This window comes from Sarcophilus harrisii, chromosome 3 (assembly GCF_902635505.1).
Source record: "Sarcophilus harrisii chromosome 3, mSarHar1.11, whole genome shotgun sequence".
NCBI lineage: Eukaryota > Metazoa > Chordata > Mammalia > Dasyuromorphia > Dasyuridae > Sarcophilus > Sarcophilus harrisii.
Genome location: NC_045428.1, coordinates 165,023,616 through 165,038,517, shown reverse-complemented (window position 1 = coordinate 165,038,517; position 14,902 = coordinate 165,023,616). Strand labels below are relative to the sequence as shown.

The window sequence follows — 14,902 nt, the reverse complement described above, 5'->3', positions numbered from 1 at the left end:
GAATTATGAATATGAAAAAAACAGAATGTTTCTAATTGTATATAGTATTTCACCTCTTGTTTTTTAGTAAGGGAGTCAGCTGTAGTAATGAAAAAGCATTAATGTGTAAGTTAGAAGACCAGGCTTTGCTCCTGCTTTTGGAAATGGTCTTAGATAAGTCACTTCGTCTTTTTATATCTCAGTTTTTTCCATTCTGAGAAAACGAAAGTATTAGTTTGATGAACTTTAAGATGGGTGTTTGTCTGAGATTTTGTAATTCTATGAAACACTTTAAAAATCTTCTTGAAAATAACCAGTATATGTATGGATATGTAATATATATTTTATTTAACGTATTCTTTAACATATTTAACATGTATTGGTCTACCTACCATCTCGGGGAGGGGATGGGGGGAAGGAGGGGAAAAATTGGAACAAAAGGTTTTGCAATTGTCAATGCTGAAAAATTACCCATGCATATATGTTGTAAATACATATATATATATATATATATATATATATATATATATATACACACACACACACACACACACACACACACACAAATAAAGAAAATAGCCAGTATAGTCTACACTATTAATTCTAGACTTCATATAAGTACATATTCCCATACCTAGTTAGGCCTTTGAATAAAATAACTTTCTTCCATCCATTATCAAACTCTTTCCTATGGAGTTCATTAGAAGTAATGTCTTTTCTTTCTTGCTCCTCTGCTTAATTTTTCTGAATATATATATGATAAATATAAATTTTTTTGAAGAATATGCATATATATATTTACTGTTCTATCTTTGTGTATATTGAATATTTATAGAATTCTGAATATTTACTTTATGCTTGTGTCTCAGTGTTTTTATGTCAAAGATTATAAACAAGAAGGCAAACAGTGGCCACATCTCTTTTGTTGATTATACACAAAATTCAAATTATCAGCACAGCAAAATCTTTGTAGGGATATTTAATCACTTCTTTCAGAAAATTGGTTTAAAAATAGTATATTTCAACAAACAGATATTTTTAATATATGTTCATAGTTTAGTTGTATGTATGAGGCTATTAAGTCAGACAAATTTAAGTATTAAAATTTATTGTACCTGTTAAACTAGAATTCACAACTGATAAATCAATCCCCTTTAAACTTATTTTTGGATTTAATATAGGTTATGTAGTGCATTGGGGAAATAGGATAATGATTTCTTAAATGCTTCTATAAAAAATGTAAGTGTATATGTATGTGTGTGTATATATATATTTGATTATTTGAATAGCTAACAATGAAAGAATTGGGCCAGTGGATTTTAAAAAATGTCAAATTGACCCATTTTCTTGTAATTATTACTCTAGTGGGTTTATCTTTGATTTGATCCATCACATACTTTAGTGTAACATAATATGCTGTTATGGTCTTTATACCAGAAATTAACAGTGGTGAGCAGAGAACTGCTGCTCAGTGGTGACCTTCAAACCTTTTGATGGTTTTATAATCGTATAAAGAATAAAAGCAGACTCTGAACTCATCCTTAACCTGTTTCAAAGGTTCATATTTCTCTCAGGTGGCAAGGTCATTTTTCAGTTCCTTGAAGAAATGTCATTTTTATCTCCAAATAGCTAAGGGAATAGTAAATGTTTCATGCACAGTAGGTATACTAATTGTAAAGAACCTATGAAGTAGGGCCAGTGTTTGTTTAAGGAATTGGAGCATTATTAGTATAGGATTTTAATAACTAAATATTATGTATAATTTTATTTTGTTTCACTTACCTTTTAGACTTGGGAAACAGTACTTCTAGTCTTAAGGGATCATATGATATTGTTTGATTAGATGGTCAAGCTATTGTTCAGCTTGTATTACACATAAATTTATTATAGAGAGGTCTTTTCTTTTTTAGAAAAGGGTAGCATTATACTTGTGATTCCTTGACACATAAGGGAGAAGGACATTATAGTGCTGGTTTTAAGTGCATCTGAGTTTGGTGTTTAACATATAAATTCTTTGCCTTCTTTTACAGAGTTCTCTGGGGTGCTGCATCAGTGTCACATTCTGGCATCAGAAATGGTCCATTTCATTCATCAAATGCAGTATTATATTACTTTTGAGGTATAATTTAACCATCCCATTTTTTTTGGGGGGGGGGGGCAGGTTTAAGTAGGTAAGATGTTGTGCTAGTTATATATGACATAAATATCTTAAAAAAGGATTATTTTGTCTGATTTAAAGGGATAGAGAGTGTACAGTTCATACAATTCTGATTCTTCCTCTCCACATTCCCAAGGTACTTGAATGTTCATGGGATGAACTTTGGAACAAAGTCCAGCAAGCTCAAGATTTGGACCACATCATTGCAGCTCATGAGGTGTTCTTGGACACTATTATCTCTAGATGTCTGCTGGACAGTGACTCCAGAGTAAGACTTTTCAGTTCAGATTTTTTTTTTTTAAAAGATGTGGATTATGCTTGCTTTCTTTGATTTGTACTACATGAAAAATTGTAGAATCACTTCTATGCAGCTACATTAATAATAATTAAACATTTTTACTAAAGTTTGATGTTCAAGTTACACTGTTACTGAACAGCAGTGGAACAATAGTACTGAAACAAGAAGAATGTGCTCTAAAATGTCTAAAATAGATATTAAAATGGTAAAGAATAATAATACCTATTCATCTCCTAAATGTAATAATAATATCCTATTATATTGTTCAAAATAGAAAAAGGATGTTTTAAGTTTAGTTTCTTTGATGGACCAATTAATCATCAAAGATGGTTTTGAGTTAGGAAGGGCAACACTAGAATAGAACAACTTAAAATAACAATACTAGAACAAAACAAAATGTTATCTGTATTAGAATTTAGAAGACTATTATGAGTGCATCCAGAATCTATTTCCATGTTACAGAAGATATTTATTTTCAGATTACATTTTAATTCTTTTGATGACTGTTTTATCTACTTTCCCCATCTTTTCTCATTGTCAGCATTTTTGATATGGGGCTTAGAAGTATAGAATTTGATTTAAGATATTTTTAATAAATATCTATGATTATGTCAGAGTAGTTACTTCCTTCACAAAAACAGATTGAAAACCCTCCTCTATCTTATTGATAGTTTTCATGAATTGCTGTGGCTAAGTAATTGATCACCTTAAAGCTACCCTAATAACAAGCCTTTCTAAACTTAGTGGATTGTAAATTTTATATTTATATGTTTGCATATATAGATAGGTAAATATATGTATATATGTATATATGAATTGGATGTAGTATCACTGGGCCTGTTCTTGAAACTTTTTAATTTCTGGAATGAGACATGCCAGGCTTTGCATAGTGCCATCTCGTCACTATGATGAAGAATCATAGTAGTAGGAAGATATAATCTCTAAGATAACTAAATGCACACATTCCAAAAAAAAAAAAAAAAAAAAAAAAAAAAAAGGCATACCATAAAACTTTTGGTCAAGTCTCTTAAATTTTTAAAATTTTTTTAATGTTACCTTCATTTACAAATGTCTCCTTTTTCCCTAACAAAGATTAAGAAAAAAAGAAAAAAACATTTCATTAAAACTACCCAATACATCAATATATGCTTTATACCACCAACAAAAGTACCCTGCTTTTGAGAAAGAAGAGAGAGTGGTATGTTTTCTTATCTCTTCTTTAGGCTTGTTCATTCCAGTGCTCCCCTTTCCCTTCATTTTTCTCCCCTTTTCCCATCCTTCCTCCCTACTTCCCTCCCTCCTTCTTTTTCTCCTCTATTTCTCTATTTCTTCTTTTCTTCCTTTTTCCCCCCTTATCTTCTTTTTCTTAATATTTACATTATTGAAAATTACATTATTGTAATCTCTATGTCTATTATTTTGCTGCTCATCTTATCTAAGTTCTCTAAAATATGGTACAATTATCTAGCATGATTTAGATAATGGAATATTCTGGCCCTATGAATTTACTTGTTAATTTTCAATGAAATTCTATAACTCCAGAGTTTCTTCCTTCATTAGTAATATAGGGACCTACCTTTAGGAAATCTCTAGTATGCACAGTTGTTTTGATTTATAAATAAAGTGAAAATCAGTGGGGTAGTAAATTTGTGACTGAAAATGGTAAATCTCAAGATGATTCAGGATCTTTTTTTAGATTAACTCTTAGATTATTAATACAAAAGAATTTAAAAAATTTTGAGACATATTGACTAATATTTTTCCATTGTGTACAAAAAGATGTCATGAGAATGTTTGCTGAATTGTAAGTATATACCAAATTTCCCAGATCTATTCTAATAATTTTATCCAAAACAAGGATAATGAGATTATCCTATCAGAGGTTATTTTTGTTGTATTTGTCTCAGTCTATAGTGATTACTTTCAAAGTGTTCTCAAGATGTGGCTCAAGATGGATAAAATGTTCTTTTTTCAAAATGGTCACAAACATGCATTCCAGAATTTTGTCAGGAAATGAGGTTAAGGTTACCATCCTTCATTTTGAAAAATCTAATTTCTTCCCTTTTTTGAAAATAGGGATATTATTTATTCATGCATAGTTCTTTAGTATCTCTTTTTTTCTGTATTTTTTGAAAGATCATAAATAGTGACTGCAATAATATTTCAGCAACTTGGAATATAGTTCTTCTAAATTTAGTAACTTGAACTCTTTGAAGGCTGTTAAGTTCTCTTGTAGTATATCCTCCTGTCTTGACCATTATTCCTTTTCTGGTGTGAAGATCATTATTTTGGATAGAGTGCCTACCACAGTGATTAGTACATAGTAGGCCTTTAATAATTATTGATTGCTTGATAGAAAAAAAAATGGAAGAAAATAGTTCAAAATCTTTTTGATATCCATTAGATTCTTCCCTTTCATGACTTCCCTCATCCCTCCCCCAGCAGTGATTTTAGTCCTACTTTGCTCTTTATCGTGTGGACCCTAACATTTTCTTAGATCAGAAGTCTCAGCTCATGCATTCCTGATATAATTATTATCTCATTATTTATTGAAAGTTTAAGTTGACCAGTGAAGTTATTGTATTGTCACATTTCAAAAACTCTTTTTTCTCTTCTTAGAATATATCTTCATTTTGTCAGAATTTCACATTTAAGAGCATCTCGTCTACCTTGAGCCATATTTTCTTAGATAATCTTAGTCTATGAAATCCTAAGTATCCTTTCTTAGATTCTTATCTTCTGAAGATTTTAGCAAATGAGTGAGACTATCTTGGACATCAATCTCTGATGACCTGTCACAAATTCTAAGATGGAATGGTCACTTTTTTTTATAATTTGTCATTTCTGTTTCAACCAATTCTTCCTTATTGATCAAAAATTTGTTGTTCCCTTTCTGCCTCCTGAAAGATAAAATGATCATTAAGCCAGGTTGAGAATTTGTCAGCTGCCTTGATTGTAGTTGAGGAAAAATGTCTAGATGGTTGAAACCCCATCACCAGAATAACTTGTCTCCATACCAACTTTTTCATCTGCTTAGGAAATCATCACCCTATTCCTTTTGTCCCGGTGCTTTGTAATATACAGTTCACATAACTTCTTTCAGCAACCCACAGCATAATGCCCTTATAGACATATCAGTCACTTTGTCAGTCAATCATGTGCCATCAAGCTTAGTTATATTTTGGAGGTATTCTGGCATCAACGTTGAGATCTCAGGATTACTTCTTTGCCAAAGTAGCATGTATGGAGGTTTTAGTAAAATGACAACTGATAATACTTTTTTATTCTTAAGTGAAACAGTAATATCCTATTGCTCAAAATTGAATAAATATATTTTAAGTCTACCTTCTTTGATAAAATACTCATGAAATGAACATTCATCCTTTAATATTAGAATCTCTTCCAAAGAAGAGATGCTATAACATATTCACAGGACTAATTTAGCATTCCCAAATGGAAAAAGAATTGTAGATGAGATATATTTATTCTTGTTTTGAAGAAGCTATGGACATTGAAGCTCTTAGGATTAGGAATACCATTTCATGAAGAGGGGACAAGGTGGGTATACAAATAACTTGTGAGTTCTGTAAACAATAGCAAAAACCCTACTTTTTATTTGCTAATAACTTTGGGTAAATTTAAGAACATTTCCCTTCAGATAAGTATCAAGCTATACATGTCTAAAAGCCCAGGATTCAACAAAAATAACCAACACTGAAAAAAAAATAGGTGTGTGTGTATGTGTGTGTGTGTAAATATATTATTTCAAACCCATAATTTCCCATATCTACAATAATGGGAAATAGTCTTCTTTGGTGCCGACTTTGTCCATTAGATTAGATTGTCCATTAGATTTCACAGCATTTTTTAATTTTTATACTTTCTATTTACATTGTTGTAATCATTGTGTATGTTGTTTTCATGATTCTGCTTATTTCATACAAGTTCATGCTTTTCTTTGCTACACAGAAATAATCATTCATTGTTGCTTATAGCTAAGTAATATTACATTATCTTTGGGTATTGTAATTTTAAAAATTCTAAGCCTAAACATGAAATAAAATCATTTGCATATACATGGTGAAATAGAAAAAAGATTTTACATGAAACTGTTGCTGTGTGTCATAACTTGCTTTTCTTTTAAAATGTGTAATAAATTCACTTTGTAATTTATGTCTTGCTTGTGATTCTTTTCTTCCTCATCCTGCCTTTTGCATGGTTTAAAAAAAAAAATTTGCTTCAGTGGCCCTTTTTTTTTTTCTTTTGTTGTTTTTTCTGTTAACCTATACCTGTCTTTTTTTCTTCCACTCCACTCCCTAGGGCGAGGGGTATGGGTAGTAGTAAGCACAACAAAAAGAAAAACAAAACTTTTGTAATATATATAGTCAAGCAAAAACAGATTTCCTCATTGTCCATGTTCAAAAATATATTTCCTTTTCTGCATTTTTACATTTTGTCTTCATAACTACAATGTCAATAGCAGATAGCATACTTCATTATCAGAAGTTGATCATTGTGTTGATCATGCTTATCCTCCTATTGACAAAGTTATTTTTCTCTATACTGTTGTTATATTATACTTCTGGTTCTTTTCACTTCACTCTGTATATCACTTGTGTGGTTTCCCAGATTTCTCTGAAATCATTCATTTGTTATTGTTTATTCCATTACATAAACAATATGTTTAGCTATTGCTTAATTGATGGGTACCCCTTTAGTTTATAATTTTTTTGCCACCACAAAATGAATTACTATAAATATTATTGTATATGTGTCCTTTTCCTCTTCAATTTCGTTGGAGTATAAACCTGAAATTAATAACCCTTCATAGATTTTGGGAGTTACTATGGCTGAAAATGATTTCATTGGATAAAAATAAGCACACTTTAGTGACTTGGGGGCATTATTCTAAATTGCTTTTCAGAATAGTTGTGTGTATCATTTCACAGTTCCATTAATAGTACATTAATGTGATTTTTTTTTCACAGCTTCTCCAGTAATTGCCTTTTTTACTTTTTTGTCATCTTTGCCAATGAAATGAAACTTCAGAGTTGTTTTTATTTGCATTTCTTTAAGCATTGGTGAATTGGGATATTTTTCATATAGTTATTTTATAATAACTTGGATTTTGCTTTCTTTGAAAAATGCCTGTTCATTTCATTTGATTGCTTATTTACTGGGGAATGGGTCTTTTTCTTTATGATTTGAATCAGTTAAGAAACCTTGTCCTTGATCTTGAATAAGAAACTTGGTGCAAAGATCTTTTCCATATTGCTTGTTTTTCTGCTGCTTTAACTGCATTGGTTTTGTTTATAAACTCTTGAATGACTTCTTCCTCTACTCATAATTGTGAAAAATATTTTTTCCCCTTGCTCTTCAGATTTCCATCTTTTATGCCATCTATTTAGAGCTTATCTTGGCATATGACGATCTATACAAGATTTTTGTTAAGACTGCTTTCTATTTTTCCTGGCATGTTTTGTTAAAAAGCAAGTCCTTTACCCCAGTATCGGAACTCTTTGGCTTAATCAGATACTAAGCAACTAGGGTTATTTGTTTCTGAATGTTATATACCTAATATGTGACACTGATTGAACTGTCTCTATTTTTTAACCTGTACCAAATCATTTTGATGATTACTGTTTTGAATATAGTTTGAGATCTAGTACTGCTAGACACCCTTTCTTTTCTACTTTTTTCATTATTTCACTTGAACTTTTTATTCTTTTCTTTCTACATGTAAATTTCCATTTTTTTTCCAACTTTGGCATAACAAGTATCTGTTCCCTCCCCCACTTTTTTATTTTTTTTCAGTTTGTATAATTTTGGAATTAATTATTTTTTGTATGACAGAATTTTTTGGTAAATTTATCTGGTCTTGGAAGTTTAATATCACAATCCCATTTATGATTTGTTAAATTTCTGTTGCTGTTGATAATGGCTTATTTAAACCCAGTTCTTCTGGCAATCTGCGTATTTTATGATTTTGTAGACATTTATCCATTTCATCTAAGTTAATCATTTTGTTGGTATATAAATTTGTCAAAATAGTTTATTTTCCTTTATTTCTTGTATAATTGTTTTAAATTCTTTTTTGTTTTTGACACAATTTGGTGTACATCTCTTGGTACAACAAGTGTGTCCAACAACGTCTGGCTGTTTATCTGTTTTATTAATTTAAAAAATAATCCTATTTAATTTTTTTTCCTTTCAATTTTATGAAAGTTTGATTTTTTTTAGAGTTTTACCTTGAGTATTTTATTTTTTGCTTTAATCATTTTCCAGGATTTTGAAAATTGAATATTAAATTCATTTATTTGTCTTTTCTCTCTTCTTTCCCTTTTGTTGATGTCAATATTTAAGGAAAAAGAAAATAGGGTATATGTTGATTTTTGCTACTTGTAAAACTAAAACCTTGAATCTCTTACTTTCTCAGGTCCTTTTAAATCAACTTCGAGCTGTATTTGATCAAATTATTGAACTTCAAAATGCTCAAGATGCAATATACAGAGCTGCTTTGGAAGAACTACAGAGGAGATTGCAGTTTGAGGAAAAGAAAAAACAGAATGAAATTGAGGTATAGTTTGAAATCGCACTTCAGTTTTTAGGATTTTAGTGACTTCATTGGTATGGATACTTTATACTGATACAAATTGCAGAGTTTCTACTCTCTGAAATTAATAACCCTTCATAGATTTTGGGAGTTACTATGGCTGAAAATCTTTATGAATGCACTTTGAAAATAAGAACTTGATTCTAAAAGCCTTTGCCATGTGGCAAATTCACACAAGCATGAATAAATGTAAGGATATTTCCTGCTAAAATTTTTGGTCAACAATTAAATTGTCTAGTAAATAGTGTGATTTTAAAGATTGAATTCTTTATCATATTAAACTAAAAGCAAACAAAACTCGGAATAACTACAATTCATCCTGTTAGCAATTCATCTTTCAGGAATGGATATAAATTTTATTTTGTATACTGTGAATTACATTATTAACATAGAAAGCTGCATGATGAAAGTGAATTTAATTTTGGCATAGTAGATAGAGGAGAAATACGGGGTATGTATAATATTGAAACTTTTTATGCTTATTATACCAACCTGAATATTTTCCCTCTTCTCTTCCCACAAGTGTTGCCTTTGGTAAGTCTGAGTTCTAAAAACTATTAAAGGAAGTTTGCCTGTCTGTCAAAATACCTTTCATATTTTATTGTATTTGGTATGATGATAACAAGATGATCCCTTGTGTCTGGGTTGATAGTTCCCTGTGAAACTCATTCAAATGAAGTGGATTTGCATAAATAGTATAACTAGACTTGTTTAGTATATTTTGCATAGCCATACTTAGGACATAGGAAGAGTTCTAAAAACTAGTGTGGCATCTGAAAAATTGTTTAACAGGCTAGGAGTGCCATCAGAATTATTAGACAGCTATTTATGTATGTAGTGTGACGGAATTTGGTAGTAGTGGTAAGACCAAGAATTGAAGTTAGAAGGTTTGGTGTAGAGTTTTGACTTCAACATTTATTAGCCAGCTGTGTGACCCTTGGGTAAGTTACATAATTTTTTTGAGTCTCAGATTCTTCATATGAAAAAATGGAGATGATAATATTTGAGGTAACAATATCTATTTTATAGAATTATAAAGAAAATGCTTCAAACACTATCTAAATATTATTTTGGAATTGACAAATTGAAATCTTTTGAAGATATATGAAGACATACAGAAGATTATAAACTGTGTAACAGTAAGTAGTGTGACAAAAAAAGTGAAATGTAACAAAATGAGTAATGGTGACTGCTTATTCATCACTTAGACTCTTCTTATTGATACCAGTTAGAAGTCTCCCAAAAGGGCCTCTTCTGTATATTATATCTCTGGAACTATGACATCTTTCCCTTTCTCTTCCTTTTCCTCCTCAGAAATCCTTCAGAACAATTGTTAAAAAATTAAGTACAAGTTTAGTTTACCATGCAAAGATGATAAGTGAATCTGTTTAGCATTAACACTTATGATGCTGTGGAATTCAGAACATCTCTCAACTCTATGAGGGGTTTTATTCTAATAGCAACTTCACCATTTGGCTCATTGGTATTTGACTTTTCTCGCTGCCACTTCTTTTTCTGGGTTAGGAAATCATCATCCAGCTTAGGTTCTGGAAAAGAACAGACTTTTAATATTTCTTGCTCTGTATCCTAAAAACAGTGCATGGTTAAGTTTGCTAATATACATTAAAATCAACACTACAAGAGCAACACAGTAGCCAAAGAGTTACAGCAAGTGTTAGCTTATAGTGTTTATAGAAGTTCTGGTCCAATGTGTCAAGCTACTGAAAATTAGGCCTTATTTTTCTTAGCTTCCTTTTTATCCATAACTGCTTCTTTTAGATCTTGTCTAGAAGTTAGGCTGAATGTAATGTACTCACTGGTCCATTTGACTCGACAAGAATCTGGCTTAATTTTCTAGGTTCTCATTTAATCTTTATTGAATATAGAAATCTCTGGCCTAGGGGCAGGTATCTTTTCGGTATAATCTCTCCTGGTGGTCTTTAGGCAATCAACTTTTCTTTCATAGGTTTGCTGGTCTTGAACTTAGAAAGAGCCTTTTCTTTTACCAATTCTTAAATGAATGTAATTTTTCGATTTACTCTCTGACCTATTATGGTGATTATTTCTTGGGATCCAGGTATGCAATATGACTATCCTTATCTGAAGGTCTTTCTACTATGTTTTTTATTTTGACCTCAATCCTGTTGCCTTTATTCCTCTTTTTTTGATTGCTCTACCTAAAATAAAATTTCCCTAGTTAGGTTGGTAGTTAATCTCCTTTCTTTTTCTATGGAAATTAATATTGGTTTCTATGGCCTGGGATATTAAGGATTATCTTCCAAGCCCTATCTGAATCTTACTTTCCCCAAGATGCTCCTACCATAAGATTCTCTTTCAGACTAAAGTATTTTTGTTTTAACTACCTTTTTACAACCTATTGTACATCTCTTTTTAAGTTGACCCAGCCTGATGAACTTCTGGACACTTCTGGACACATGTACCAACATGCACAACTCCAACAACCTCAATGTATTCAATTTACTGCACAGCACATTGATTCATTTGCCCATTCCTTCTCAGGTGAGGGATCCATTCACATAGAACATCAACAACATCAACAACAAAACCAAACCCCAGTGTATTAGGTAGACTATAACAGAATATTTTCCTAACCTAAAAGGGCAAAGGTATCAGCATACCTTAAGATCATTAGCTCACCAATTACACTAGCTAATTCCCTTGCCTCAAATCCCTGACAACAGTTCTTAAGTTGTACTCTTTCTCCCACTTTGATTTTCTATTACTTCACTTTTTCTCCTTTTGGAAATCTAGGTATGCCTTTCTCACTCTTTTCCAACACTTAAGATAGTTTTTTTTTTCTTTTTTATCATAGCTTTTTATTGACAGAATATACGCATGGGTAATTTTTCAACATTGATCCTTGCAAACACTTTTGTTCCAACTTTTCCCTTCCTCCCTTCTCCTCCCCTCCTCCCCGTAGATAGCAGGCAGTCTCATACATGTTAAACATGTTAAAGTATATCTTAAATACAATATATGTGTACATATTTATATAGTTCTCTTGTTGCACAAGAAAAGTCGAATTTAGAAAGAAGGTAAAAATAACCTGGGAAGAAAAACAAAGATGCAAGCAGTCCACACTCGTTTCCCAGTGTTCTTTTGCTGGGTGTAGCTGGTTCTGTTCATCATTGATTAATTGGAACTGAATTGGATCCTCGCATTGCTGAAGGTAGCCACTTCCATCAGAATGGATTCTCATATAATATTGTTGTTGAAGTGTATAATCTCCTGGTTCTTCTCATTTCACTTAGCATGAGTTCATGTAAGTCTCTCCAAGCTTCTCTGTATTCATCCTGCTGGTTATTTCTTACAGAAAATAATATTCCATCCATAACATTCATATACCATAATTTACTCAGCCAATCTCCGTTTGATGGACATCCATTGAATTTCCAGTTTCTAGCCACTATGAAAAAAGGGCTGCCACAAACATTTTGGCACATACAAGTCCTTTCCTTCCTTTAAGATCTCTTTGGGATATAAGTCCAGTAGAAACTGCTGGATCAAAGGGTATGCACAAATTGATAACTTTTTGAGCATAGTTCCAAATTGCTCTCCAGAATGGTTGGATCTGTTCACAATTCCACCCACAATGTATCAGTGTTCCAGTTTTCCTACATCCCTTCCAACATTCGTCATTTTCTTTTCCTGTCATCTTAGCCAATCTGACAGGTGTGTAATGGTATCTCAGACCAACTCTTAAGAATGACAATGTTTCCTTATCACATTGATAGAATTGCAGTCATATCTCTGTTCTTGTGTTTAAGTCCTAGTTTAGGTACAAACATCTGTATTCTTGAGCAAATCATTTAACTTCTCTGGACCTTAGGACTCATTGTAAAATTGTCTTACCTGTTTTTATATCTTGTATTTTTTTTTTTTTTTAAGAATATAGCTAATGCAGAAATTTGTTTTTGCATGATTTCATATTTGCAGTGGATTTTGTCCCATATTTGTATTGGATTTTGTATTTCTTGCTTTCTGAATGGGTGGGAGAGGGAGAGAATCTGGAATTGAATGTAAAATTTAAAAAACAATGAATGAAAAATTACCTTTTAAGCACTTAGGATGTGCCAAGCCCTGAGTAAAGTTTAAAAAAAAAAAAAAAAAAATTCTGCAATTGTTTTAATAATTTCTTTGGTTGTGATTTTGGGCATTTCTTCACATTATTGATAATTTTCATTTCTTTAAAAAATATTTAATCTTTTGGGAGCCTTGCAGCTTATTTTCTTTCAAAGAAGAGAGAAAATTACTTTTTTGAGAGTATAATTGTATTTTTCAAGTGTTATACTATGTAATGCATCTGATGATTATAAGATTAGAGCCGTAAGTGACCGTAGAAATCATGTAGTCTGGTGCTTAGTTTACGTCTTTCTGGTTCAAGCTTAATAATTACTGAATTAATTTGAATTGAACCTATTATAAGAAAATGGAAGCCCAGAATGGTTAAATTGAGTTACCCAAAATCACATAAGTAAATTCAGGGACAGAATTTAAACCCAAAGCTTCAGAATCAAGAACCTGTATTCTTTCGATTATACTAGACCTAATAGACTAGTAACAAATAGAACTTTGTTCAGCTTTTATGGGGAAAAGAATGTTATTATATTGTTACTGTTTTCCTTGAATTTGCTGATTTGAGAAGATTAACATAATTAAAATTACTTGCTGTTCACACAGAGTGCTACTATAACTATATTTGGCATGTCTTGTTGAGGTGTGTTGCTAAGTGTTATAGCACTATAGTGGTATAAAATAATATTAAATTATTTTTATATATAGATATATAAATTTTAACTATTGATAACTATTTGACTTATTTTGATAGCTACCTACGCACTCCCCCTCACCATTTTCTTGTTGTATGCCTAAAGTAATTGAGAGTGCATATCGTTTCTGATGAAATGTAAATTCATCAGAATTTCAAATTCCATACACCTTCACCTTTTTTTTCTGATGAGTTTTCCCTACCATTATTAGAATATTATAAACTAACTTAAGTTCATTGTTGTGCTGCTAGCACTATACTCTAGAGATATTTGAACCAGGAAAAGAAAAAAAAAAGCCTTGAAAAAACTTAGGAAGAAGATCCTTCCAAAGAGCATAGACCTAGTGATGTTTTTGTGGAACACCCTTTAATCAAACCTGCTGCTGGAGGTCAAAATTTTGGTAGTGAATTTAGGCACAAATAAAAGAAAATATTCTGGAACAAAATAATAATTTAGAAAAATACTCCCAGGGTTTTTAGATTTTTACCCTTGCTTTTAAAAAGCTATTCAGATAAGGAAAATTCCTGTTTGGCTCTTAAAGTATTCCATACCCCCACAGTAAAGAAAGGAGATACATGAATTCATATCTCTCATCTTTGAGGTCAAACTTAATCACTGTAATATTTATTATTTGGTTTCAGATTTTTTCAAAGAATAATTCAATTGGAAGTAACAGTTAACACAGTTAAAAGGACACAGAGTCAGTATGGTGTAAGGGAAAGAATCATTTTGGTGTCAAAGGACTAGTTTTATGACCTGCCTCTAACTCTTACTACCTATATAACTTTCATCCCTTCTAAAAGGTTTCCAGTGAGAGGGAAGCCTGCTGTTTACTTCAGCAGCTCATTCTTCTTTAGGAGAACTATGGCTGTTAGATTTTTTTATTATACTGAATCAAATCTGCCACAGCACCAACTCCCTCAGACAGAGACCTAAAGTTCGAAAATTTTATCAATGATAGGATCTCCCACTACCTCAGCTTCCAATCCAATCATTACCAGCATCATTCAGGGGAACAATCCCTGTGGAAAAGAGGTCCATTCTTTACCATCACCCACTGCTGA

General features: G+C 31.5%; 1 protein-coding gene across 1 annotated transcript in view; it reads left to right on the top strand.

Annotated features, from left to right (window-relative positions):
- TUBGCP3 (tubulin gamma complex associated protein 3) overlaps nucleotides 1-14,902 on the top strand; it is a 134,845-nt gene that overhangs the window by 108,182 nt on the left and 11,761 nt on the right. The window contains exons 18-20 of the mRNA XM_031958732.1: nucleotides 2,010-2,098; nucleotides 2,274-2,405; nucleotides 8,872-9,012. Coding sequence (XP_031814592.1) covers nucleotides 2,010-2,098; nucleotides 2,274-2,405; nucleotides 8,872-9,012 — 362 coding nt within the window. The remainder of the gene's footprint in view (nucleotides 1-2,009; nucleotides 2,099-2,273; nucleotides 2,406-8,871; nucleotides 9,013-14,902) is intronic.